Source organism: Aptenodytes patagonicus, chromosome 2 (genome assembly GCF_965638725.1).
Source record: "Aptenodytes patagonicus chromosome 2, bAptPat1.pri.cur, whole genome shotgun sequence".
Classification (NCBI taxonomy): Eukaryota; Metazoa; Chordata; class Aves; order Sphenisciformes; family Spheniscidae; genus Aptenodytes; species Aptenodytes patagonicus.
In genome coordinates this window covers 22,219,799-22,244,498 of record NC_134950.1, presented here as the reverse complement: position 1 = coordinate 22,244,498, position 24,700 = coordinate 22,219,799, and the positions used below count along the sequence as shown (strand labels likewise).

Below are 24,700 nucleotides of genomic sequence, written 5' to 3'. Positions count from 1 at the left end.
AAGAATCCTCTCCAAAATGAGCACAAGGCCTTAAGAACCCCTTTATGGCAATGTGTGCTTTTATTTTGCATTCAGGAGACTGAGCAGGCTTTAGGAATTAATCCATAATATAGGCAGTAATAAAAAAATCATCTGCACAAATAATTTTGCATTCCTCAAATCCAGGAAATTATGACCTCCGGGTTCAGTACACAGAAGGAGCAATAGGAAGAAAAGAAACTTTCTCATTTTTTCCCCAGGAAAAAAAAATGTTTCCATGAAGGACTCATCAAACCATTGTTTTTCCTATGCATCCCCATTTAAAGTCTAATAATTTGTGTTTAGTTGGAGCACACTTGCTGAAATTCACCCAGTCACATCTAAAGATGGAAAAAGATGGGGAATACATTAATTTCCATATTAATTTTTCCTGTGTTTAATTACCACACATACTATATCTATATAAAAAGAGAAAGATATATTGAAACATATATTAGATCCAGAATCCCATGATTGGTTGCCTGTATTTAGAGCAGGTTGGCATTGAAGATCCAGTGTCATAAATTCATGTTACATGACATTTTTTAGTAATTTTCAGGGAATACAACTAGTAAGCAATTGCTTTCCTAGTTCAGTAAATGAGCCACCAAAATATTTGAAAATACATCCAACTCTACAAATAGAACTGCCTCAGGACAGTACATACATTTATAGCAGATGTTTGACCTTGTTCTGTTTGACCTGGATTCTTACAACATACTGTTCTTTCAGCAAACTATCAGAAAATGTTAAAGAAATATGATATCTGGGAGTCTCTGGCTTTGTCTTGATACTTAGCGTTGAGATGGGAGTTTGGATGCAGTTCCTGTAACAGGCATTTGATTCACTTGCAACTGGTGACACAAAAAAATGAGTAGCAGTTAAAATAAAAAAAAAAATCAGCAAAACAACTGGGGGATGTTGCCAATGTCAGGAGAGTAATCTTGTTTTCTGCAGTCAAGGCACGTGTCTAGATTGTCATCAGTTAGATTATTTGTATAATGCAATCATTAGCAACTGTTCGAGAGCAGCCTCTCCAAACCCCAGAATCCTGACAATTTATGGCTTTCTTATCTCAGTACTTTGTCTTTGTTTTCATTCCTCCCATTAAACCCTCATTTTAAAGAAAGAAAATGAGGAGAGAGAAGCATATTGAGGAAGCTTGGACAGGATCGTGTGCATTGTCACAGGTTTGCTGAATAGGTGTCTTGTATCGCATCCTCTATTTGGGGTAACTTGGAATTGACTACGGATTGTAGAATATTTAAAGTGATTTTCTTGGTAGAGGCTGATTTTATCAATGACAGTAACAGGTTTTTTATATACTGTGCAATATTAGCAAAAACATCAACTTGTTATATTCACTGTGACTGCTAGGTCTTGTTCAGTGCTGAGGGGCTGAGAGATGTGGGGGCCCTGGCATTGTGGCACAGCCTTCAGGGCACAGCCAAATTCCCACCGAGGCCACGTATCACCAACGAAGTGCCCCGTTAGCGTCTTGTTTGGCGCAGCATGCCGACCACTCCTGCGATGGCCGTGTCACGGCAGGACATCAGGCCTCTGTGTCAGAAGGGGACTCCCAGTGTCTGCTGAGGTCAGAGCTTAGGGGGAGTGGCGGAGGTGCTTGCCCTCTTATTTGGGAAGGAAAACAAAAGCAGGCTGCTTGAAAGCTTGCTGGCTTCTAAGCAGGTGTTATTTCTTCTACAAGGGATACTTCTAAAGGGAGTACTTACAAAAGGAGTATTTATAAGTGGGAGAGAAAGTAGATTCAACATGTTACAAATCAGTTGCTCATCGTTGAATACGTATTCTACAGTTTGCCTGTATTTTTGTAAATATCTCCAAGTTGCCCAACTGTTGTTTTGCCTTTCTCTGCATCCTCGTCATCTTTTTCAGTTTTATTCAGCTGTTTTTATGAAAGCCATCGGTAGTTCAGCTGAAATGTAATGAACTTTTTTTTTTTGCATCCAACTTCTCAAAAGCAGTCGTGAATTATTATTTAATCAAGCCACAGACATTTACTTTTCTGCCATATCTTACATTGATAAAAATGTTGAAGGAAGTTATTTTGTCTGCTTTAGTGTTTTTAGATAAAACATTCTATAGTCACTAAGTCCTTTTAAAATATCTTTAACAATTACTTCAACACATTTTATTTTTGCCAATTACATAATTGTATACTACAGATTTATTATTACTGTTATTATCATTATAATTTATTTTAGAGCTGTTTGCTTTATAGTCTTTCAGTAACATCTTTTTAGAGTAATCTGTAAACAGAAAAAGTTCACTCTGCAACTCGAATATACTTCAATGTGATGTAGCACTGGTACAAATGCAAAGCGTGATTTTAAATGAAGTGCTGGAGGTATTGTATTGCAGGCTAACCAGGTGTCCACCTCAAACTCGAGTGGCTCAGCAGGTTTCTGTAACCGTGGCCTGCCCACGGGCCTGCCTGTGGCATACAAGGGAGGTGTCTGTCTGTCTCGGCAGCTCACGTCTTGATAACCAGCAAAGAGTCACAGATATGTTGGAGGGTGAGAGCCTTTGGCATGCAGCCAGAGAAACATGAACTTATGTAGAATGACCAACTAAATACACATTTTGGAGTATGACCTGAATGAGACATCTAAAAGATGTCAAAGCCTAGACAAGTTGCCCTGGACATCATTTATAGCTAGTGCAGAGGAAAAGAGGATTTATATTGTTCTAAAATAAGCGCCTATGGTTTCACATGAAACCTGTTTTATTAGGAATACTAGATTATAGTTACTTAGAAATGAAAATATTGTGCACATTGTAAAAATAGCTGTCAAAACGCAATGTTTCCCTGTAGATTGAGTGATGATGGGTTCCACCCGAGTGCTGCAGTTCCGATTAGTTTTCATTCCTTAGCAAAGCATGAAAGTAATAGTGTTGGCTGTTTATAATCTCTTACTATCTAGGCACAAATATTCCTTTCCAAACATCAACTCGATGAAATACGCTCCAGCTGTGTGACTCTATACATGTTCTTCATGAAGGGTTTCAGTCGGCTTCAAACTGGCATTCTGTCTGCAAAGTTTGTTAGATCAAACCCTGAATATCATTTACCGTTATTTTTGGGGAGTTAAAGACTTTGAAAGAAAACTGAAAAAGATATCACATTTACTATCATTACTGTTTAAAGGGTCAGTAAGAAAACAACAGCCATGTGCAAGGTTTGATGCCGCATTTGCACTGTCATGAATTGTAATAGAATAAGTTATTGATACTGCAGAAGACGGCTACAGTAGCTCGTAGCTCTTTTTAATGATGTCCAGTGCTTTAGTTTCTTATCATTTTTGGGAGAAGGTTGTCAAATGCTATACACTCCATCAATATAACATACTGGATAAACAGAAAAGAAAGGTAATGTTAAATAGCGGTGAGGAAAATATGGAAGTAAAATTCAATCAAAAATAAAATTTATGTGTTGTAGCTATGAGTAAATTCTGTGAATTCAGAAAAGACACACCCACGTTTGTTAAGGAGGCAGGTGTGCTTTAGAGAAGAACAGCTAGCTTGAAGTAGAGGAGAGGTGAAGGATTTGCCTGTGGCTTGTGGGGCTGGTTCCTCACCAGATGCTGGGCCACTGACAGGACCAGGGGCAACGGGCACAAATTGAAACACAGGAGGGTCCCTCTGAACACCAGGAAAAACTTTTTCACTGTGAGGGTGACCGAGAACTGGCACAGGTTGCCCAGAGAGGTTGTGGAGTCTCCATCCTTGGCGATACTCAAAGCCATCTGGACATGGTCCTGGGCAACCGGCTCTAGGTGACCCTGCTGGAGCAGGGTCGTTGGTCCCTTCCCACCTCAACCCGTCCGTGAGTCAGTGACTCATTCCTTCTCCATACAAACACCGCCAGAGAGCAGACACTTTGCCAGTTGGCTGCAAGTGTGTCACGCCGGCCACGGGCGCCGGCAGTGGGCACCAGCCTGAGCTACCCCCGGTGCCATCAAGGCGCTCCACGCCTTGTCGAAGCGTGAGGGCCACCCCTCCCACGGCCTCCTCCCCATTTTCAGCGCCCCTCTCGGTCCCCGGCCGGCCCCAGCGCTCCGCTCCCGCCTCCTGCCGCGCTGGGGCCACCCGTCAGCCCAGCGGGGACCGGGCGGGGAGGAACAAAGTTTGCGGGCGGTGCCTGCGGGACGGCCCGCCGCTATCGGCCGGCGCCGTTCCCGGTCCTCCCTCCGGCCCGGTCGGTATTTACAGCCCCCCGCGGCCGGGCCGCCCCGCCGGCGAGACTCGCGCGACGGGCGCCGTACCCCCGCCCGCCCCGGTGACTAACGCCGCCGGCTGACGGCTCACCCCGCTGATAGGCGGCCCCGTGCTGGCTGCGGCGGCCCGCCCCGCCGTGAGCAGCGCCGGCGGAGGCAGCGGGGCAGAGCCGGGCGCAGCGGGGCAGAGCTGGGCAGAGCGGAGCTCCGCGGCGCGCAGCCCGCCCAGCGCTCCCCGCCGCCCTCAGCCCCCGCGGCACGGAGCGCCCGCCGAGGGCTCCGCTCCGTTCCCCTGCGCACCGCTCCGCCGCGCCGCGCCGCTCCGCGCCGCCCGCCGCCAAGACGCCGCGCTTCTTGTACCGCGCCAAAGGCGGGTGCCGCTCGGCCAAGATGGGCCGGCAGACGGCGGCCGGCGGTCGCAGCATGCAGAGGTCGCAGAGCCGGAGCAGCCTCTCCGCCTCCTTCGAGGCGCTGGCGGTCTATTTCCCCTGCATGAACTCCCTGGAGGAGGAGGACGGAGGTGAGGGGCCGTGGCGGGACGGGGACGGGGACGGGGACGGAGCGGGCGGCGGCAGGTGTGCGCCCCCGCCCGCCGTCCCGCGGGGGGCTCCGGCTCGCTCCCGGGGATGGGGCGGGCCCGGCAGCGGCACCCCGCCGGGAAGGGCCGGGGGGTCGGGCGCCCCTGTCCCCGTCCCGGCGGGCGGGCGGGCGGCCGGCGGTGCTGAGCGCGGAGCTCGGTGCGGGGACGCGGCTCCCGGAGAGTTACTTGTGTTGAGAGAGGGGTTGGTGACACAGTGCTTGTAACGGGAGAATGAGGTGTGATTTAAAAGGTGATGTTTATCATCACATTGGAAGTGAAGTTATTAGCTGAGCTTTAGTTATGTTGGAAAAAAATGGGGTAGAGGGTCTTTCCATTTTCTGCTCATTCATAAGGAAAACAAACCATGCTTCCTCATGGGTGGTTTTCTGGCACTACAGGGGCTTGCTCAGGTACCCCTTGTCTGTTACTACAACATAATTTACCAAGAACGCTGCATTTGAACAATTAAATACTGGCCCTGTTTAACTTTTTCTCAGGAACAGCAGTGTAGGTAGAAGGCTATGCATACAAGTAGACCTTGCAGGTCTCACTTACAGTTAATCTCTACTCATAAGAGTTAAGTCCAACCAGTAAAGCACGTGTGTAATTTCCATGTATTTGTTGCAGTACCAGAACTTTATGTAACAAAGAAGAGAAATGCAGTGGATTTTCTGTATAACTGTGGCCAAAAAAAAAAAGAAAATAACTATACCTAAGCTAGCTATCAAAAAAACTGAAAAATAAAAAGTTCCAGTTACTATTTGGAATGTGTGTAACAAATGTATATGTGTAGTTAAGCATGGCACCAAACCCTACCCGGCACAGAACTTGTGTTTCATGAGTTTGTTTTGAAAATGCTGGTTTTGTAAAGAAAATAATCTGGTGTATTTAAATAGGTTTACTTACAGAATGAACTGATGGTCTTCCCAGCGTTTATCAGAACTAATTCAAGATTTTTAATTTCATTAAGATTAATGGAGCATATTGCACCTTCAATAGATTTGAGCAATATCAAACTAAGATATCAGTATTTGCACAATGCCGCTGGACAAACATGTATCAGCTATGTATGTACACCATCTGTATTTAAAATATCTGCATATGCATATATCACCTTCCACATCTCAGGCCAACAGTTCAGCGGCAAACGTTTGTCCTGTCTTCACACATCTTGATTTATCTTTTCATGTGCAACAGTCCCTGAAGTCTCTTCTCCAAAGCATCTTTCCTTTTCTGATGGGAATGCCGAGGTGTGATCCCTCGCCTTTCCCCTGGACCCTACCCTGGGGCTGGCCGGGTTGCCCCTTTCCATAGAAAAGAGGGAGCTGCTCCCTGAGGTGAAATGTGCTGTCCTTCAGTACTGTCATCTGCTCCCTGCCTTGAACGATGAAGTGAACTGCAAAATATTGCCAGTAGGCTGCAGGGCAGGCTTCAGAGGGCGTTTGTAATCTTTTGACGTGCTACTAAACACTATGGCTGAAAAAACACATTTTTAAAAGACTGAAAATATCATAAATTATGCTAAACATGCTTAGGTATTCTTTAAAGATTTTTTTCTCTGTCATTCCAGAATAGTTGTCTTCTCAGTCCTGATTATTAGTTACAATAATTGCATTAATCCTGTTCAAAATCAGAGTATTAAATTTGTTTTGTTCTGGTCTGTTTTCTTTACTTCTCTAGGAAACACTTAACTTATTCCTCAGTTGAGATCTGTGTATGTTTAAAACTGTTCACTGGTTCAAAGAAATATGAAATATATGGAAGTCAGTAGAGGAATATCTATTAATTTAAGGGTAATGGTAATGATTTATTTAGTTTGTCCTGGCAAGTTATTTAAACAGAAGTGTTAAAAGAATGTATACTGATTTTTTTTTTTTTTTAACGTGTTGTGTTGATTTACATTATCTGGTTCCATTTACATGTAGGCTACACCTGAAAATGCATTTCATGTAATTCCAATGAAAAAGCAGAGCTATAATTGCTATGCAGTTTTTATGGAGCTGAGTTTCTGCTGTCTGAGATTTCAGACATACCAGGTTACAGAGGGAGTGACAGGCATGACAGCTAAACTCTTTTCCCAAGTGCACTCACTGAGATAATAAAGAAAAAAATGCGATGAGTTTTTTTGATGGCAAGTCACCTCTGCACTCAAATTGGAATTTGTCTTCTGAGTGCTTCTATGCAATTATATTTATGTACCACCAGTGTCCTTAAGTGGGTGTGGCACATGCACTCCCATGTTCATGTACTTAATGCCCTTTTACAGTTTAATCTGAAAAAAGATATACGCTAAACCCACTTCATAACTTATCCATCCTCAAGATGTAGTTATTTCTGTGTATGATGGATAAGTTAAAAAAAGATCACCTGCTACAGGGGTGCTTTTACATTTCCCACTCAATCACGTTTTTAATACAAATAGGAAACCTGACCTGTTGAGACATTTATTTGTGATACTCCCGTGAAGACTTTTGTTGATTAACTGCTGAAATTAATACACTGGCCCATAGGTATGTCTTTGGGTATGAAAGAATATGAGTAATGTCAAGTTCAGAAGTAACTGAAAAGTAAGTAAGTCAATACAGTGTATTAATAAGAATAATTTTAGAAACCAATTTTGAACACGATGATTGAGAAGATCCATTTGACTGTCAGTTGATTAAGGAAGGAGATTTCTTAAGCCCTGACATCCAAGCTGTAACGTACTGAAGAAGCAGGCTGTGGAAAGGCTGCAGTTTTCCAGTTGGCAGCCATGCACTTGCCATGGGTAGGCCTGAACTTGCCATGGTCAGCCAAGTTTACAGCCCAGGGAACTGATATTCACTCTTGCATTTCCTACTTGCTGATCAGTTTCATGAATCCTTCAAGTTTATTCACATTTGTTATTTTTAAAGGAGTTTATTATTCTTAGTTGTGTCTAGTAAAAGGTATTGAAAAATCAGGTTTTTCATCATCAGTTTACTTCTGACGTGTGCATGTCATGCAGAACTAACGCTTCATGTGGTACCAGAGCAAATTACGTATGTTATCAAAGTATCAACGTTATCAAAGGGTGTCTTTTGCATTTTTTGTTAGATTCATTGATGATAAAGTGCACGGCCTGCATTGTAAAGTGAGAGTTGGCATCAAGTGATGCTTGGAACAGATTTAAATTACGTGGAAATTGTTGAAGAGAGATGTGGGGTGCAGAGGGCAAATCAATACCTTTCTGAATTCCAGCTGCTCTCGAAGCATCCCAAGCCTCACATTTTGTCTGAAATCCTGGCTTTGTTGAAATCAAAGGAAATTTTGTCGTTGAATTTAAAGGACCAATGTAAATGTGTGTGACATCCTTTTAGATGTCTGTGTAGTCATAGTGCAAAATTTGACGCACATAATATAAAGTAGTGGATTTGTGTTTACTAAAACTGGAAAATGTGCTAGAGCAAGTGAATTCTTATGTAAAAGGTTATCGGAGAAGAATTACAGTTACTCAACATGCACTGAGAAAAGAAGAGAGAGGCTCAGATCACATGTGGTCACTAGAAAGCCTACATCTGTTTTTATGAGTGGGACTGTTAACTTGGTGCTTTCTCAAATTACACCGTGTATATTGTTTGCTGTAATAAATTTGCGCTACAGTTTCCTTTTCGTACTCTGTTTACATTCACTTCGGATTTGCATTTGCACTGAGGTGTTGATATAAACTGTTAAATAGCAGGTTGCCAGGAGTGCAGCTATGGAACTGCTAGTCATGGCAAGATCTATGTGCAGAACTGCACCTCCCGAAGGGGAGTATATTTCAATTTAATGTCTTCTTTTGCCAAAGTTTTTGGGTGGTAGCAAAGCTATGAGATTCAAGGGGAAAGTCAAATGCTTTGCAGGTACTGAAGACAATTCAAGAGATAATTTATGATAATTTAAGACATAAATTAATTCAGAAAGAACTGGAGAGCATCTTGGTCTCCCAGTATGTTAGAAAAACAAAAAGCAATTGAAAAAAAAAAAAAGCCACAGAATGTTTTTCAGCCCAAGACAATCATGCCAAAAATAGCAAGAATTAGTTGTGTTAGCTGAGGAGAAGATACATTACAGTTTTGTGCATTGATGTCTGCCGAAAGAAGTGTCTGAGTGTTGCTGCAGGAGTTCAGTAGGAATTGATGCTAGTGAGTGAAGGATTGGGACTTATTTCAATGTACACTGAACTGCTCAGCTGAGCACTCTTAATGGCTTCGGTGGCATTTCTCACCGATTAATCATTTGCTCATTGGTAGAGCTGGAATAAAGCTTGGCAGTTCCTGGATTCTGTTCCTGTGGTTAGGCCGCCAGATCACACTGTCCCTCTGGAGGTCCCAGTAGACAATAACAAGCAGACAATAATTTAACCAGAAATAGAAAATGGGGGAAGTAGTAACAATAAATTCATTAACACAGTAATTATTAAAGTGAAGAGAATCTTGCACATGAAGTAGTTATGCTTTAAAATTATCCTCTTAAAAAGAATAAAGTAATAGTAGGAGTATCAGGCAATGAAGAAAATGAGAATAACTACATTCTTCTTGGGGGAATTGGCCTACTTTTTGGCCTTGGTGGTAAAGATGACCTTGTTTACGTGGAGTGTTCATAGGCAGAGCCAAGGTGGAATTTGAAAGAAGGGTATACTGCCCTGTGGCAGGGTATCCGCTGTAAAAGATGAAGCTTTAAAGACCTTGGCTTGATTGATGCTAACAAGCCAGAGATTGTCTGCTGCGCATCTCCTGCAACAGTGGCATGGCTCATCTTAAAGGATAAAAATCACTCTGAATATGGAAAGATAATCATTCTATACAGAATCTGTATGACATTTAAGTTTATGGTCAATAATTTTTTATGTTTGCTGCTAGGGCGCTGCTCAGGGGCTGAGCTGAGTCAGCCTTTCCGTCAGTGTGGTGGGGCTGGGTCTCTTCCACTTCTGCAGCACCTCGGGCTGACTCCAAGGTGGAGGCAGTACAGCAGGCATTTCCAGCAATTTGCATCTCTCTTTCCAGTCCCAAGTGTTTTTACAATTACACAAAGTACTATACTGATGAAGTAGATGTAGATGCCAAGGTGGATAAGCCTTTTTAAAAAAGCAGCATAGAAAAAGCTATAGTGTAGCTGGCGAAGTAAAGAGTGTGACAAACAAAACACGTATTCTGGGAAACATCTGGAAAATCAACAGAAAAGTAGAAGAGACTGCAAAAGGATTGACATTCCAAGTACAACACACATTTCTCTTCTGAGCTGCTAGTTACACTGCAGCATGTACCTGAATAGCTAACAGATAACTCAGGTATGGCTGTATTGGCAAGCAGTGAAGCTACAGCGTATGACAGGTTTCATCTCTGGTGGTACCTACATAAACCTGAAAAAAACCTTCTCACTTACATCTACATGCCGTAATTGTCATTTTTCAATGGCAAGATCAATAGCGTTGTCAGAGCAGCGGCACGCTGTGTTGCCGTTGTTTCAATTGGAGAGGTAAATGTTTAACAGAAGTAGTTTGAAAATGGGTCATTACAGTATGAAATTTGCTCAGAGTTTTGGGAACTGTGGTTATTTAAATAATGATGTTTGCATAGTATCATTAGTCATCTTAGACAAAGCTAGGAGGAAGAACTGTTTCTAATTTGTGTAATCTCAGTAGCCATCCAACTACTTGGCACCATCTATCTCATTAAGCCCTAATAGAGGGTGTTGAATTGTTTCAACACACTACATCATTCAAAAATGCTGCACAGATCCATCTGATAGTGTATGTAATGACCCTAGCTATACTAAAAATAATCAACTTTGGGTTAAAGAATGGTGCTACTGTCATTGTTACATATTTAGAAAGTATCTCTCAATTCATATAATACAAAAATAAAAAACCAATTCTAAGCTCCTCAATATGCACACTCTTCGCTGTTTAAGAAGTTTTAATCTGCTGTTGGCACTACATGGAAAAGTTGTTATTAAATAAGTGCACAAGAATGCTATACATCCAGAAAATTGAATGTACATATAAACATAAAAACATTATCACTCAAAACTGCAGTGGTGGTTTCTTTTTACTTAAGATGGTCATCCTTTGTCAATGGCAAAATCAAAGACTGGGTTTAAAGATTTCTTGTGGTGAAAATGTGCACCTATTTAGTGATTCCTATGTAAATGGTATATAAAATTAGAATGTAATTCCACAAAATTGCTTGCTCTGTTTTTTCAGGATTTTAATAGCTTGGGGATGAGACTGATTTCCCACTGCTTTGCACTTTTTGTAGTCCTGTGGTTGCAGTACAGGATGTACAAAGTGGATATAAAATGCTGCCATTCTGTTTTGACACATGCACAAAATATGCAGAAAGTCAGACCTATTATATTTGAATGATAAGAACACCTACCTGTGTGGAGATCGTAACTAGTCTAAATGAGGGTTCCTGAAAAACTGTTCATTCAGATCACTTGGCACGTGGGAGATAGAGCTGTGGGCTGCAAAGCCACGTGCTTCTTCATTGTCATACCTCTGTGTTCAGTTTTACAGCAATCATACCAGGCTTTTAGCAGGGGCATCCTCTGACCACACTTAGAAAACCGATGGTCTTACCAGTAACAGAAACAGAGACTTCTGCAGAAGTGCTGGAAAGGCCTGAGTGGCTGTGTGCAGTTGTGTTCCTGATTCATATCTCACTGTCAGGAGTCGTACATTTCTAAACAAAAGTAATTGGGTAATATATTAATTCTGCATTTGATGTCTGCTATTTTTACATTGCATCAGAATTAAACTTTTTTTTAATCCCATATTTGAGCCACTTAATGTACGACCATATTTTTCCAAGTTAGATTCAATGGATCTCCGGTTAGACTGGCTAGCCAAGGGGTTGTTTACTAGCTCAGTAAATCTCAATATAGCAGCTGACTTGACATCGTACACAAATTTGAAGAAAACATTCCTTCTTGGCACTGCAGTCATACATTTGAAAAAAATAGCATAAACGTAATAGAGATGTCCTGATCTCACTTGGGCCAAATAGGTGATTAAAAAATATTTTAAAATAGTTTATTTTCTCGCTGTGTATTACAATCAAAATCTGTAGTCAACATCTATAAAACAAAGGATCCAGCCAGAAGTCTGCATAGCCAGTTTGTAGTTACATAGTCAGAGCCAAGTAACCAAAAGAGAAGTGGAAATCACATCAGTACTAACACCTCTCATCCTTATAGGTACGGTTATTTAGTTTTGATTCCCTGGGATGGCTCCCAGTGCGTTGGCTCTCCGTTATCAGGGGTAAATTCTTTGTCAAGGCAATGGCCAAGCAGCAAACCTCTGTGCTGTGGTTGCATACACACTTAATTGGGATTTGCAAGGAGTGTTCATAGTGTTTCAATACAGGTATTGAAAACAAGCTCTAAGCTGTCAGAGATGGCTATTTGTCCTTTTTATATGTAGCATGTTCAATAGGGATTCTGAATAATAATACAGGAGATACAGGAATTTTAGGAACATTAAGTAATTATCATGGATGTGGAAAAACAGCTCTTGTTAACAACTCAGGCTGTAAAAATGTTTCAAAAACTTTTGGGATCACAAGTGTTGAAGAGCTTAAACTGATGGATGCCCCACGCAGACAAAAGCAGTTTCCATTGTCTGATGCTCTTAAGAGTTTGCTGAAGGGTCAGTTAGGACTGAAGAATGGACATCAGCACAGAAGTGAAATTAAAGTGGCAGAACACAACTTTAAACACATTAAAAAGTGGGAGAGAATCAGGAGCAGGTGCCTGCCTTAAACCACAGCATTGCTTGGGAGCAGTGTGTGGTAAACTCTCACATCATGCAGCCACAACAAGCTGGGGGGATCTTTTCCAGATTGAATGTACAACCAGCCTTGCCGTGAAAGGGAAATGAAATACAGACAAAGGATGCTGCAATCTGGCCAAAGCTTTATATCCCAGGAACAACCAAGATTTGTGATGGCTGCCTCGTGTCCTCTATATGGGAATTCATCAAGAATGGGACATGAAAGCTTCATACCAGCCTTTGACCAGACGCTCAAGCAACAGTTTTGCAGTTGATTATTTCATTCAGTTCTCTCTTTCTTTCACTTCTTCTTAGGTGCTGTCTTAATTAACCTTAATCTTAATTAACCATGCTTCCAGTATGTCCAGAGGAAAGAGAGAGGAGGAAACACAAAGGCACAGGGCAAGAGTGAAGAAGTATTTCTTGACTGAAAATTAAAAACTAGTGAGGCCTCCCAAGAAATTTAAAAATGCATAGTGCAAACTGAGGCTGTCAGTCCAGGCTCTCTCAGACTTTCCAAACCTGGCTGCTCCCATACCGAAGAGCTTCCCTACTGAAGGCAGCTCTGCTTTTGGGCTATCAGGGCAGGCCATCCCCATCCCAGTCAGAATTTCTCAGTGTTTTATGTTCAGATGTTCATGGGAGCAGGAACTGGAACACGTCTTCCCTTCTTCCTTACAAGTGCAAGGTAAGGGAGAGCCCCTGGCTACAGTTTCTCCCTGGACCTGCAGATGTTCTTTGGGCTTCATAAATGCTTACAGCATATGCTGTGAAAAAACTTCATCAGAAGGATTGTAACAGGATGCTTCATAAGCTGGTGGTTAGCACTGGCCTCTGAGAATTGGGGAGATGGGTTCAAAGCTTCTCAAACTGAGGTGACAGTGGAATCTGGGTTTCCCAGAGCTGCTGAAATTAGTAGATCCTAATCCATGACTGCTGCTTGGGGTTTGTGGGTGACAGAAGGAAAGAAACAACTCAGCTGTGGTTCCCAGCAGTGCTTCAACAAGAGCTAAATGCCTCATTCAGTGCGGACAAAACCTGGGCTGTTCCAGACACAGAATTGTGCGGCTGCAAGGGAATTTGAGACCTACTCCGTCCCCCTTTTCTTAGGTAGTATCAAATGTTCTTGGACTGTCTCTGATGATTTTATCTAACCTGTTCTTAACATGCCCAGAGCAGATCTCTAGATATGTAAAGAGCTTTACTCTTGAAAAATGGTCACTTAACAGGCAGCTAACTCCTGAGTTCAAATGAAAATACTGAAGCAGTTTTTATGCAGCCTTTTTGGTGAGGTGAGGAGAGCAGAGAAGAGGCACCTCAAACACTTGCGTGTGTTTCTGAAGCCACAGCTGCTCTGTACTCGGTACAAGTCCTACCAAGAAATCACGTACCACCTGGGGACTGACATAGCCAGCCTGCCTCTGCCTGCGCCGGCGATGTCCTCTCTCGGGGCTCTGTGCCTGGTGGTGAGCGGTTGTTGGAAGCTCTTGCTGAGAGCAAGCTGAGAGCGGAGGGAGATTTCATCTGGCTAGATCCCAGATCACGGAAGGTAATCTGTTGCATTCACTGCAGTTTTTGACTTGTCCTCATCTGATATTGAAGATGGTATCAGTAGTTTCGCACCCCTAATTTGCAAATGATTTACACTCCCAAGTTGTGGGAACAAATAATTCCATGTGTAGTTTAGAAAATGTGGCCTGTGGAGTCTATTTGCAGTAACCATATTAGTTAAATTACCAGTGTGATTAACTGTAAGAATGAATGTACTTTCATAAATGCCAAAGCAATTATTTCTGGTAATTTATTCCAGTCCTTACAATATGGCTGCAAGAATCTGAACTAGTGTTTTTCAGATAGTATATTCCATATTTTGTGATGGGGACTTGAGAGAAATTTCTTCTTTCTAGGGCAATTAGATTATAAAATTTAGAGAATATTTTCAATGTTCTTTATTAGAGTTTAGTAAATTGTGAGTAAAATTATTTTCAGTGTAGGTGGTCAGCAACATACTTAGCAACAAAGTACACTACTAAACTCTCTTGTTTCCGCATCCTTTCATTTGGTAGGATTAAAAATAGTGTGCATGAGGTGAGTGTATATGTATATATACTTTATGATTATAAAACCAACCCCCACTTTTACCGTGGCACCAGTTACATGTTTACTTCTGTGTTAGTGTCAGATGCATTCCCAAGTTATTCATCTAGCTAGAGATTAGCATCACCTCAGTTGGGTTCATTCAACTGTATGTTTGTTTTCACAAATGTTTTTGGGAAATGATCTGTCTTAAAAGAAAAAGAACAACTTTAAAACATATTGTTGGTTTCTGCCTTTTGGGCTGGGTCCAGTACAGAATGCAGCCACACAAGTAGTTGCGTTAGCACAACAGAGAAGGTTTTAATTTCCAGGCAGGAATGAGGGAAAACAGTTTGGATTTACTAGAGTGGTAAGACCTTTAACCACATCTTCTACCAGCTACAGCTTGGAAGTATAGCACCAAAGTCTATTTCTTTAAGTTAAGTGACTACTTTGCATTTTCATTGCTACTTGCAACATTTTAATGCTGAATTTATGAAACACAAATTATGGATGATGTAAATACTGTCTTTGCTTTTAAATTGTTTGAGGAATTGTGGGATTATTTTTTATTTATTCCATTTTTCCAGGGACCAATGTATTGCTAGTATCGTGGGCAATCAAGTGTAGGTATTTCTCATGTGTATCATTACATATTAGTTTAGCCAAGCTTAATCTAAAAGAATACTCATCTCTCAAGCAGTGGCTCAGGAGTCGTGCCTGTTATCTGGGTCTTCTTCTGTACTTCTATTCCAAATTGCCGTTTTGTTGTTAAAATCTTCAATTCTTATTTCAAGAAGCATCAACATCATGATTAGGAGCCTTATTGCTGAAAGATCAGATCTTTCTCTTTTGAGACCATCAGAGAGCTCTGCCTCTTTCTATTGAAAACTGGAAAATAGTTATTCACGTAGCCTCCTTTCAACCCTCCTTAAATTCAGTGTTAAGGTCAAAATAATTACTGTTTACCACCCGCACTTATACAAAAGTTGGATATACTATGCATGCCTAACTTTCATGCTGTATCAGAGTTGTATCTTCTCAGCTGTCGGCCTGTCTTCATATGAACCAGAGCACTTATTTCAGTTAAAATGAATGCGGGAAAGTAAAACTGCTTAAAAATAAGATTCAGAGGGATGCTAAGAACAGCTACACATGTGCCTCTATGAAGACTGAATGGCAATTGCACCAGTTCCGCCTTGATTTCTCAGTAAATCGATGTGCAACAGATGTATTGATTTTTTTCTGTGAATGTTCTGCTAGAGTGAAGGCATACAGACTTACAATTCTAATTCAGAAAAAAGCTGCCTTACTAATAAATAAAAGTTACTATATACTCCTTCACACATCACATATTCAAACACATATTTATCCCAAACCCCCAAATCTTTGAAAGATATGATATGAAGAGATTGAAGAATCATGCAAGATGGAGATGTTCTGTTAAATTTGCATAAGAGAATTATATGTTTGCAATAATGAACTGAGAATGACCACCATTCAACAAGGCTGGATGAAAATGAATGCTTACTAGTCAAAAGAGCTCTCACAACGGAAGAGTAACAATACTTGAATGAAAAGCGCATGGGGCTTCAGGAGTTGTGTGCCTTTCACATGTAACTATGATGCAGCATACATTTTCTACAAAACTATAGCACAAATTTTTCCTGGCAGTTTTGCGGGAATATTTCTTTGATATGAGTGATTGGATTTTAGAACAACTCTGGGCCAGTGTGGGAAGTCAGCTGCCAGCATTCATTGGTTTAATATAAATAATAAAGCCAGCAGACACTTGGAACAGTACAACCCAACAGAAATGAAATTGTTGACTTCTGCCCTCCATTTTTCATACGTCATGTTAGCCTTGCATCTTTTTTATTTGTATTTTTTGCACCAGATAATGATGGGCATTTTCAGAAGTAGTTTTGACATCGTAAAAAAAATATTTCACTCTGTTGGGTACTAAATTCATGTGGGTAGCTGAAGTTCTAGAGGAAAATTATTACTTCTGTTATTTTTATATACTGATTAAAAGTTATGGTCTGAAGGAATGCTTAGAAGGCTTGTAATAAGCAATATGATTTGAACCACTCATGATACTGCTATAGAAACGTCTCACTACTGCTAAATATTGCAAAGTTATTAATCTTTATTGACAAGAGGCCAGTGGGTTTCAAGGTGTTTTGGGTGCCTACTTCCCACTTGACTAAAATTCCCATGTTCTTTATCTCACCTAATATCCCTCCTGACTGAAGGGCCTGGGAGACTTCAACCCACACTGCAGCTATAGGACAGAGTGACACTGAGTGTGGACATTGAAATTGATGCCCCCCTCCTATTCCCTGTCCGAGGGTGCGGGTCCTCTTACTCTAAGCCAGCCCCTGTGCTCACACGTTCTCCTCGGAGTGTGAGAGTCCTTATCCCAGGACAATCTCCTCCCTTGCTCATTTCCTTTCTCAAATCCCTAGAGCTTCATCGACCCCACAGGTCCAGCAGGTCTTCTGACCTCTGGTACATGATGAGCCAGAGAAGGTGTAAAGGGTAGCAGAGGCTACAAACAAGCGCAGAAGAGGGCGAGTCCCTAGATATCCTAGGATACTGGACGTTACTCTACCCTCATTGTATCAATAGTTAAGAATTCTGATATTATTTGGTGTCGTGTACATTTAGAGTTATTGCTCTTTTATAATATTATCAGTATATCACACATCACTCTGGTGAAGTCAGGGGGGTATTGAACAGATAAAAGAAATTGGAATACAGAATTCCCTGCCCCATTGCAGGGAACAGCATTTAAAATCAGAAAATGACATGGAGTGACTGTCTTCATGAAAGAAAAACTGAAGCCTCATGCCTACTCATTTCTTTCTTTTCTTTTTTTTGGGGTTTTTTTTGGTGGTGTTTTCAATATATCTTCCAGCTGAGGTCTTGATCAAAATTCCTGCACTAAAATGTTACTATATTAAGTTCTGAGTATTTTTTTCCCTTGTCTGATACCCAGCTATCTGTCACTTTGCTGTTTTTACAACTAAAATTAAACTATGCAAGCAGATACAAAAATTGTTACTCTTGGAGGTGGTAATAAAGTTTCATATTGTGCATAAAAGTCAATACTGTATTTTTTAGATATAAAGTTAAAGCAGCTAGTGAAATGAGAAGAGCATGAATAGAGAAGAAAGAATGGGAAGGGTTCTTGGTTTGTTGTTTAGTATCCTCACTAATGGATATCTGTAACTTGATTTAGCAGATAATGACCAAATGTTTTTAAATCAAATAATTCATCTGAATTAGAACATTCCTCAGACACTGCAGGTTTTGACATAATGGTAACATTTTAATTGAATTTCTAAGAGGGATGTATTCATCCAGAGAAAACATATTTTAAACACACTAGAATATGGATAGTGTAAATCTGGTTACCCCCGAGGGCAGACTTGTGTTGTGCGTATGCTGTCTGCCCTTGGAAAGCAGGCGGTGACAGAATTCAGGTCCTGTAAAAGAGATTCACGATGCTGCTTGCCTATTATTAAAAAAATGGTAATTTTTAAATGGAAGTTTTGGTACAGGTCATTAATTTCTGGCTTTGAGTGTTTCTGCCACGTGCAGTGGTGGTGTGCTGCCCGCAGCGGTGCCCCGCAGAGCCGCCCATCTGCGACAGCGCGGTGCGATGGGGGCTTCTCTTTTGTCTCCACAGAAGCAGGGGGCAAGAAGCTGCGGAGCACCGTCCAGAGGAGCACTGAGACAGGGCTGGCTGTGGAGATGAGGAACTGGATGACCCGTCAGGCCAGCCGGGAGTCAACGGATGGGAGCATGAACAGCTACAGCTCTGAGGGAAAGTAAGCAGCAGTTATAACTGTGGTTACCTGATGTTTCTCCATGAAACTGGTAGTTAGACAAAAGTGCGGTGAGCGCTGTAGGTCCTGTTCAATCAGAATTCCCTTCACAAGCTAGTGTCATTGATGGACCAAGCCTATATCTTCCCCTGTGACCAAAAGAGTCTCCCATTGTTGGTGCAGGAAGGATGAGGATCATTTCTGCCGTGCCATGAGAAAGGCACCTGGTGGGTCAGAGCGGTGTGGCAGGAGGGGAAGCAGGTGCAGTGCACCGGGTAAAACACAGAAAAGGACAGGTTCTCTTCTGAAAACTCCTCGCATACGTCTGTGCTTTGCAGAGCAAAGCATTTCCAGAGCATTTCCAGGTGTCATTCACTGGGCTCAAGATTTTTTCAAAGATTCTGCTAATTAATCCTGAAGAAATGATCTGGGCAGAAGTATGAGACTGTTGTGTATCATGCTTTTCAAAAAAGCCCAAGTTAAAGACTTCTGAGTGCTATGTCCAAGACACTGCCCAGAAAAATCTTACTGTGGATAGATTTATTAGTGGTATTCACAGCACTGCACAATACACCTATACTGGACAATATATCTTACATGTCCAAGTTGATGCACTATATGCACTTGAGATGGGCATTTATTTATGGTTGGTCATTACAAATCTCATTAGTTCTTGTTGCCTTGTAATGGGTCACGGATAATTTATGGCAAGAATTTGAAGTTACTTTGGTCATTTGCCACATCGGATTTCAGTTCCATTATTGAATAGATGTCATTCTCAAAGACATTTTTAACAAAATGTTTATAATGAATGCTGATTTTAAAAGGTGATTTTAAAAATAGTGACCGGTATTCAGTCTAATGTAATAATTTCATTGGATACATTTGACATTCAGCCATTGCGTTCACATTGACTGAGAAACGTTAGCAATTTTACCTTCATGTAACTAAATTACTGGTAAGGGCATGTATTAGTATCTTATTGAACTGGTCTCATATGTATACTACAATAATTAACAGTGGTCTTTAATACATTGGGAAAAGAGAGCATGATGGAAAAATATTACTGTGGAAATTAGACTTAGTGAGGATTAGTGCTTCCTTCACCTGTTTGTTTATATGCTGGAGGCCAAATTGCTGCTTGTTGAACACTGTGAAGTTTTGAAAATTACAATAAATGTTTTGTAATCTTGTCAGTGTAAGTTCTTTGTGAGCAGTAGTACCAAAAACATAAATGCTAAATGCAAAACATCTAGAAAACAAAAAAGGGCGAATTCAAGTGTATTTATTTTGGGGGTTTTTTCAATATTCTTTTTTAGTTTGATTTTCCCTGGTGTGAGGTTGGCTGCAGACAGCCAGTTCAGTGATTTTCTGGATGGACTTGGTCCTGCCCAGCTTGTAGGACGACAGACTTTGGCAACACCATCAATGGGTAAGCATTTATGTCCTATAGATATGATATAATCTACTGGGTCTGGTAGTTAGAACATAGAAATTATCTAGATTCTAAGTCTTTAAATACCTCTTTCCCATATGGTTATGAACAACTCAGTTAAGACCAAAACTATAACCTCAGCCAAAGTTGAACATAATTGTGGATACTCATTAAGACACTCAAAAGTAGAAAGGTGCTTTGAAAAATTCAGTCTTTTATCTCTTCTTCAGTTTTCCATCTTTAAAATGTGGCTAACAAGACCAATCCTTTCTCTGAATCACTTGGATAATATTGAATAAAAATGGGAATTTAGGTGCCAAGTATTTGTTATTGTTGTGCTTACAGACTTTTTTATATTCACAAGTTATCTTTTCATACCTTGTTTTAAACTAGAGGCATGGTGAAGAGTTTTCAAGCAGTTTTACAGAGCTGCTTTGTACTAATTCCCTTGCTGCCTTTTTTTAATCTGAAATTCTTAAGACAAAAAAAAATATTTAATTTGAAGTGATAGGGGCATGGGAAATGGGAGACAAGATGTTATTGCAGGGTTTTTTAATTGTTCGCTAACGTAAATAGCAGTGAAGAGGGTAAGTATTAAATTATCTAGTAATGTTAAAATCCAGATCATACTTATTGGTGGAATGCAGACGATACAAGTCGTCACGTATTCATCCTAGAAATTCCCATAGCTTTTAATATATTTAGGTATTTCTGAATTACAATGCCAGGATTTCTTTTTGTTGTCTAGGAGATATCCAGGTGGGAATGATGGACAAGAAAGGACAACTGGAAGTAGAAATAATCCGAGCCCGTGGCCTTGTTGTAAAACCAGGTTCAAAGACACTGCCAGGTAAGGAAGAAAAATCTTAGCAACAAGAATAGAGTTCTACCAAAAAAATCCAACAAACCCCCAACTTCTGAGGCTTTACTGTTCAGCTTAGGTAAACTCTTAGCAAATTCACATATCAGTAGATTACAGTATTGTACACTGAAATGCATAATGTATTGAAGCGGTATACAAAAAATCAATCCTACTTCAGGAGGAAAAAAAAATCAGACTGATGTCTGGGCTACCAGAAGATACAAAAGTATTTTAGTAATAGCAGATGCATCCTTGGTTATGGGGTAGGAAGGAAGGTATATACTGAAGATGTGATATAGGAATCTTAGGCATAAGAGGGAGTCAGCAAGAAGTGTGGAATAGGTACCTACTTGAAAAGTAGACCAGTATTTGATACTTACTCCTTATTTTATAATCTGATGTCCTATAACACTATGTGAAAAGGACAATATAATGATATTTTTAGCAAGCTCTTCTGCCAAAATAGAAATTGTGTCAGAGTCTTTTCTTCACTGATTTTCACCTTGTAGATAATTTTAAATTAATAACAATTTGGAGCATTGATCCAAATCTCACCAAAGTCAATGCAAGTCATTCATTTACTTAACAGGCCTATTTTGCATATTGTACAGTATAGGGATACTATATATAGGAATATCTGATTTTTCCAGGTCAAAATCTGAATTGTTTCATGGCAAAAGAGACATATAAAAAGAAGTAAAGAAAAAAGCATACCAGGGAGAAAAGTAAAGAAAATGCATGGATGCTTTGCATGTGAATAAACATTAATATTGCTTGTGGAGATTTGTTCATATAAGTTATATATCCAGTAAAAGGCAGATTTTATCATATGGTGACAGAACGGTGCATCTGTTATGCAAAAAATCTGGACGACTTCTTTACTTAGTGTTCTTTATTTTCTTTCTTCTAAGCACCATATGTAAAGGTGTACCTGTTAGAAAATGGAGTCTGCATAGCCAAAAAGAAAACAAAGGTAGCAAGAAAAACGCTGGAACCACTTTATCAGCAACTTCTATCATTTGAAGAAAGTCCCCAAGGAAAAGTTTTACAGGTAATTTGCATCAATATTCTTCTGAATCTGAAAACGTCACCTGTACAGTTTTCACTGAATGAGTTTCAAACTTCCTTTCATGCTTCATTTGGCAAGCTCTGCTATTTCAAATACTTGTCGAGCAGATAAATACTACAGTAATAACTGTTGATGCAAGTAGAAAGTGCTGAGCGAAAGTTAGTTGTAGATTATTTTGCTTCTACTATATGTATGGGCTCCTTCGCTCACTGGGCTTTCATTAGTATCATGGATAACTGCTCTGTTACTGCCCAGGTCATTTCTGTCACTGCTTCATGATTAGTATACACAGAAGTAAACTATGTCAGCAGTCAAATATTTCATTCCTTACTATAATTAAATAAGCTGAGACATTTGACGAATCAGATTGAAGCTCTCATCATTTTTGCTGAATTTTTTCTATTTTCTTGTGTTTCCTTTGCTAACAGATAATTGTTTGGGGAGACTATGGACGTATGGATCACAAATCCTTTATGGGAGTGGCACAGATACTTTTAGATGAGCTGGACCTGTCCAACATGGTGATTGGGTGGTTCAAGCTCTTCCCTCCTTCTTCCCTAGTAGACCCAACTTTAGCTCCTCTCACTAGAAGAGCTTCCCAATCATCTCTTGAAAGTTCAACAGGACCTTCGTATGCTCGCTCATAGCAGCTGTGAAACTGTTGTCATAGCAACCAGCGTTACAAAAAAAATAAAATTACAGGTCGCAAACCCTGGTAACACTGCATGCTTAATGTTGTGTCTTCTGAGCCTGTTTCTAGGGATGCAACGCGATCCTGTGTTCTCAAGGAAGTTGCACACATTGTGCCCTACGGAAGGCCCTCAGGTGAAGGACTGAAGTCATGAAGAACTGATAGGTTTGGAGTTCAGGGACACTCAGTTTTGGTCCAATCTGAAGCCATGGACTAAACTAAAAGAATCAATCTGTTTCATGCAACAAAAGTCCTTTTCAATGGCATATCTGTTTTGTTGCTCCCGTTTCTTTATTTATCTGCCCTCCCCTCCTAAAGCTTGGTTATGCCACAGAAATGGAGTTACCCTCCCATGAAGCCATGTTACAAGTCAGTGGATTAGCAAACATTGGAAGAGAAGAAGAATGTAAGGATGCTGGAAAAGTCAACTGTTGAAACAGTTGCTTGAGATCCGAAAACTCTTCATACTGAAAAGGTTCAAGACTTAAAGTGGCAGGCTTCATACCTCCAGCTATAGGTACAGTGAAACCCCAGATGTGATGGACTCTCTGAAAAATAAAATTCTGTGGATATACTGTACTGTATGAAATTAAAGAAACTTTTTTGCATGGACACAGATTTAGCTGAACACTTAAATTATTTTCTTGGGGCTGCAACTTGCAAAAAAAAAAGAATAAATCAGCCATTTTCAACAATTTATATTATTTTTAAAAATAAATTTCACTAGTGCATGGTTTTAAAGGGAAGAGAATGCAACAGGGTGATAAAAAGACACACCACGTTTATCATTCTTTAAACCAGTCATGGTCTGTATTTTTGCAGACGTATATTAAAAATAAAAAATAATTTCTAGCAAATATTTAAAATTCTGTTTATGTGACAAGGAATAAGTGTAATATATTAAATTTATTTAAATGTAAAAGGTACAAGCCTTGTAAAGTTCAACATAATGTGCAAATTGTACACTTCTTTTACCTCCTCCTTTCTCTATCTCTCCTTCCAGTCTCCCTTCTTCATTTTGCTTTTTTTCCCCCTCTACCTCCCGGGATGATCATCATATTCTAAAATGGCTACCTTTTGACTTATTACTCTCTTATGCCCCATATTTGGTTCAGGGTTGCAGATTGTTCTGCATTTCTGAATTATTTGAGAAAAATATTGTTTAAGAACTTACTTTTTTTCAAGCATGTTGAAAAGGATTTTGCAACATGGCTTGGGAGTACATTAATGTAATTCAGCATGTATTTGATAAAGAAGATATTTGAACTTTTTGCAATTTATTGTACAGTGCATGGTAACTTATTTTCATTTTTTCTCACCTTCAAATTGAATTCTACAGCAAAATACTGGAATCATGTGGCCATTGTAAGATGTCTTCAATAAATTTGTTTTCAGCACCAGCATCTTTCATTCAAAGGTTGAACTATCATTTCTTGAAGGTTTTTGGAAAGAGGAAATATTAAGTACCTGGTTGATTTTTAGGAAATAAATTTAAACACTTTTATTCGCACTAAACGGGATTAATTGCTACATTTTTGGGATTACAAAAGCAACGAAGGTTACTAATTCGTACAGTTCTTCTGCTGTAAAGTTCAATTTTCATAAACTACATTTGTGTTACAAAAGACATAATTAGGTAATATCAGTCTGGAAATATCAGTCTTTGGTTCGTAAAATAGCCTTAAAGAAAGCTTATCAGTACCACTCCGACAGCTATTTGACACCATTACCAGAACCCTCACTGCAGTCAGTGGATCTTCAAAAACCTGGTTTTTGTAGCAGGCAGTAACTACCGTTGGGTGGTGCTGCAAGTTCAAGCTTCTCATTAAATTACATTATTTAAAGGGAATGTAACTGGCTAACATTTAATAACAAAATGTCCTTTTTTTCTGGGTCTTTGTATGCCTTTAATACCTATTTAAGGTTTAATATTGAATCCTTGCAATAATTTTTGAAATATACTTTACATTTACCTTTAAGGCCACACAGAATTATTCTGATTTTATTTGAAAATCTATTAAAGTTTCCCATTAAGAAATTGTACATGCCTCATAAGAGGGCAAAAGTAATAACAGTATCACTTAAAATGCCTTTTACTTTGTGCAATATCATATAAATCAAGAT

At 40.1% G+C, this 24,700-nt stretch overlaps 1 protein-coding gene across 42 annotated transcripts in view; it reads left to right on the top strand.

Moving 5' to 3' along the window:
- The window catches only part of RIMS2 (regulating synaptic membrane exocytosis 2), a 515,547-nt gene extending 491,105 nt beyond the window's left edge, over positions 1-24,442 (top strand). For 41 of the 42 annotated variants that reach the window (XM_076329271.1, XM_076329285.1, XM_076329287.1 and 38 more), the window contains 5 exons: positions 18,381-18,522; positions 19,839-19,951; positions 20,703-20,804; positions 21,728-21,867; positions 22,314-24,442. In XM_076329271.1, coding sequence (XP_076185386.1) covers positions 18,381-18,522; positions 19,839-19,951; positions 20,703-20,804; positions 21,728-21,867; positions 22,314-22,532 — 716 coding nt within the window. In that variant the 3' untranslated portion in view covers positions 22,533-24,442. Of the gene's footprint in view, positions 1-4,646; positions 4,777-18,380; positions 18,523-19,838; positions 19,952-20,702; positions 20,805-21,727; positions 21,868-22,313 lie in introns of those variants that run through there. The other variant, XM_076329284.1, reaches the window with a different exon arrangement.
- The last annotated feature ends 258 nt before the right edge of the window (positions 24,443-24,700 follow it).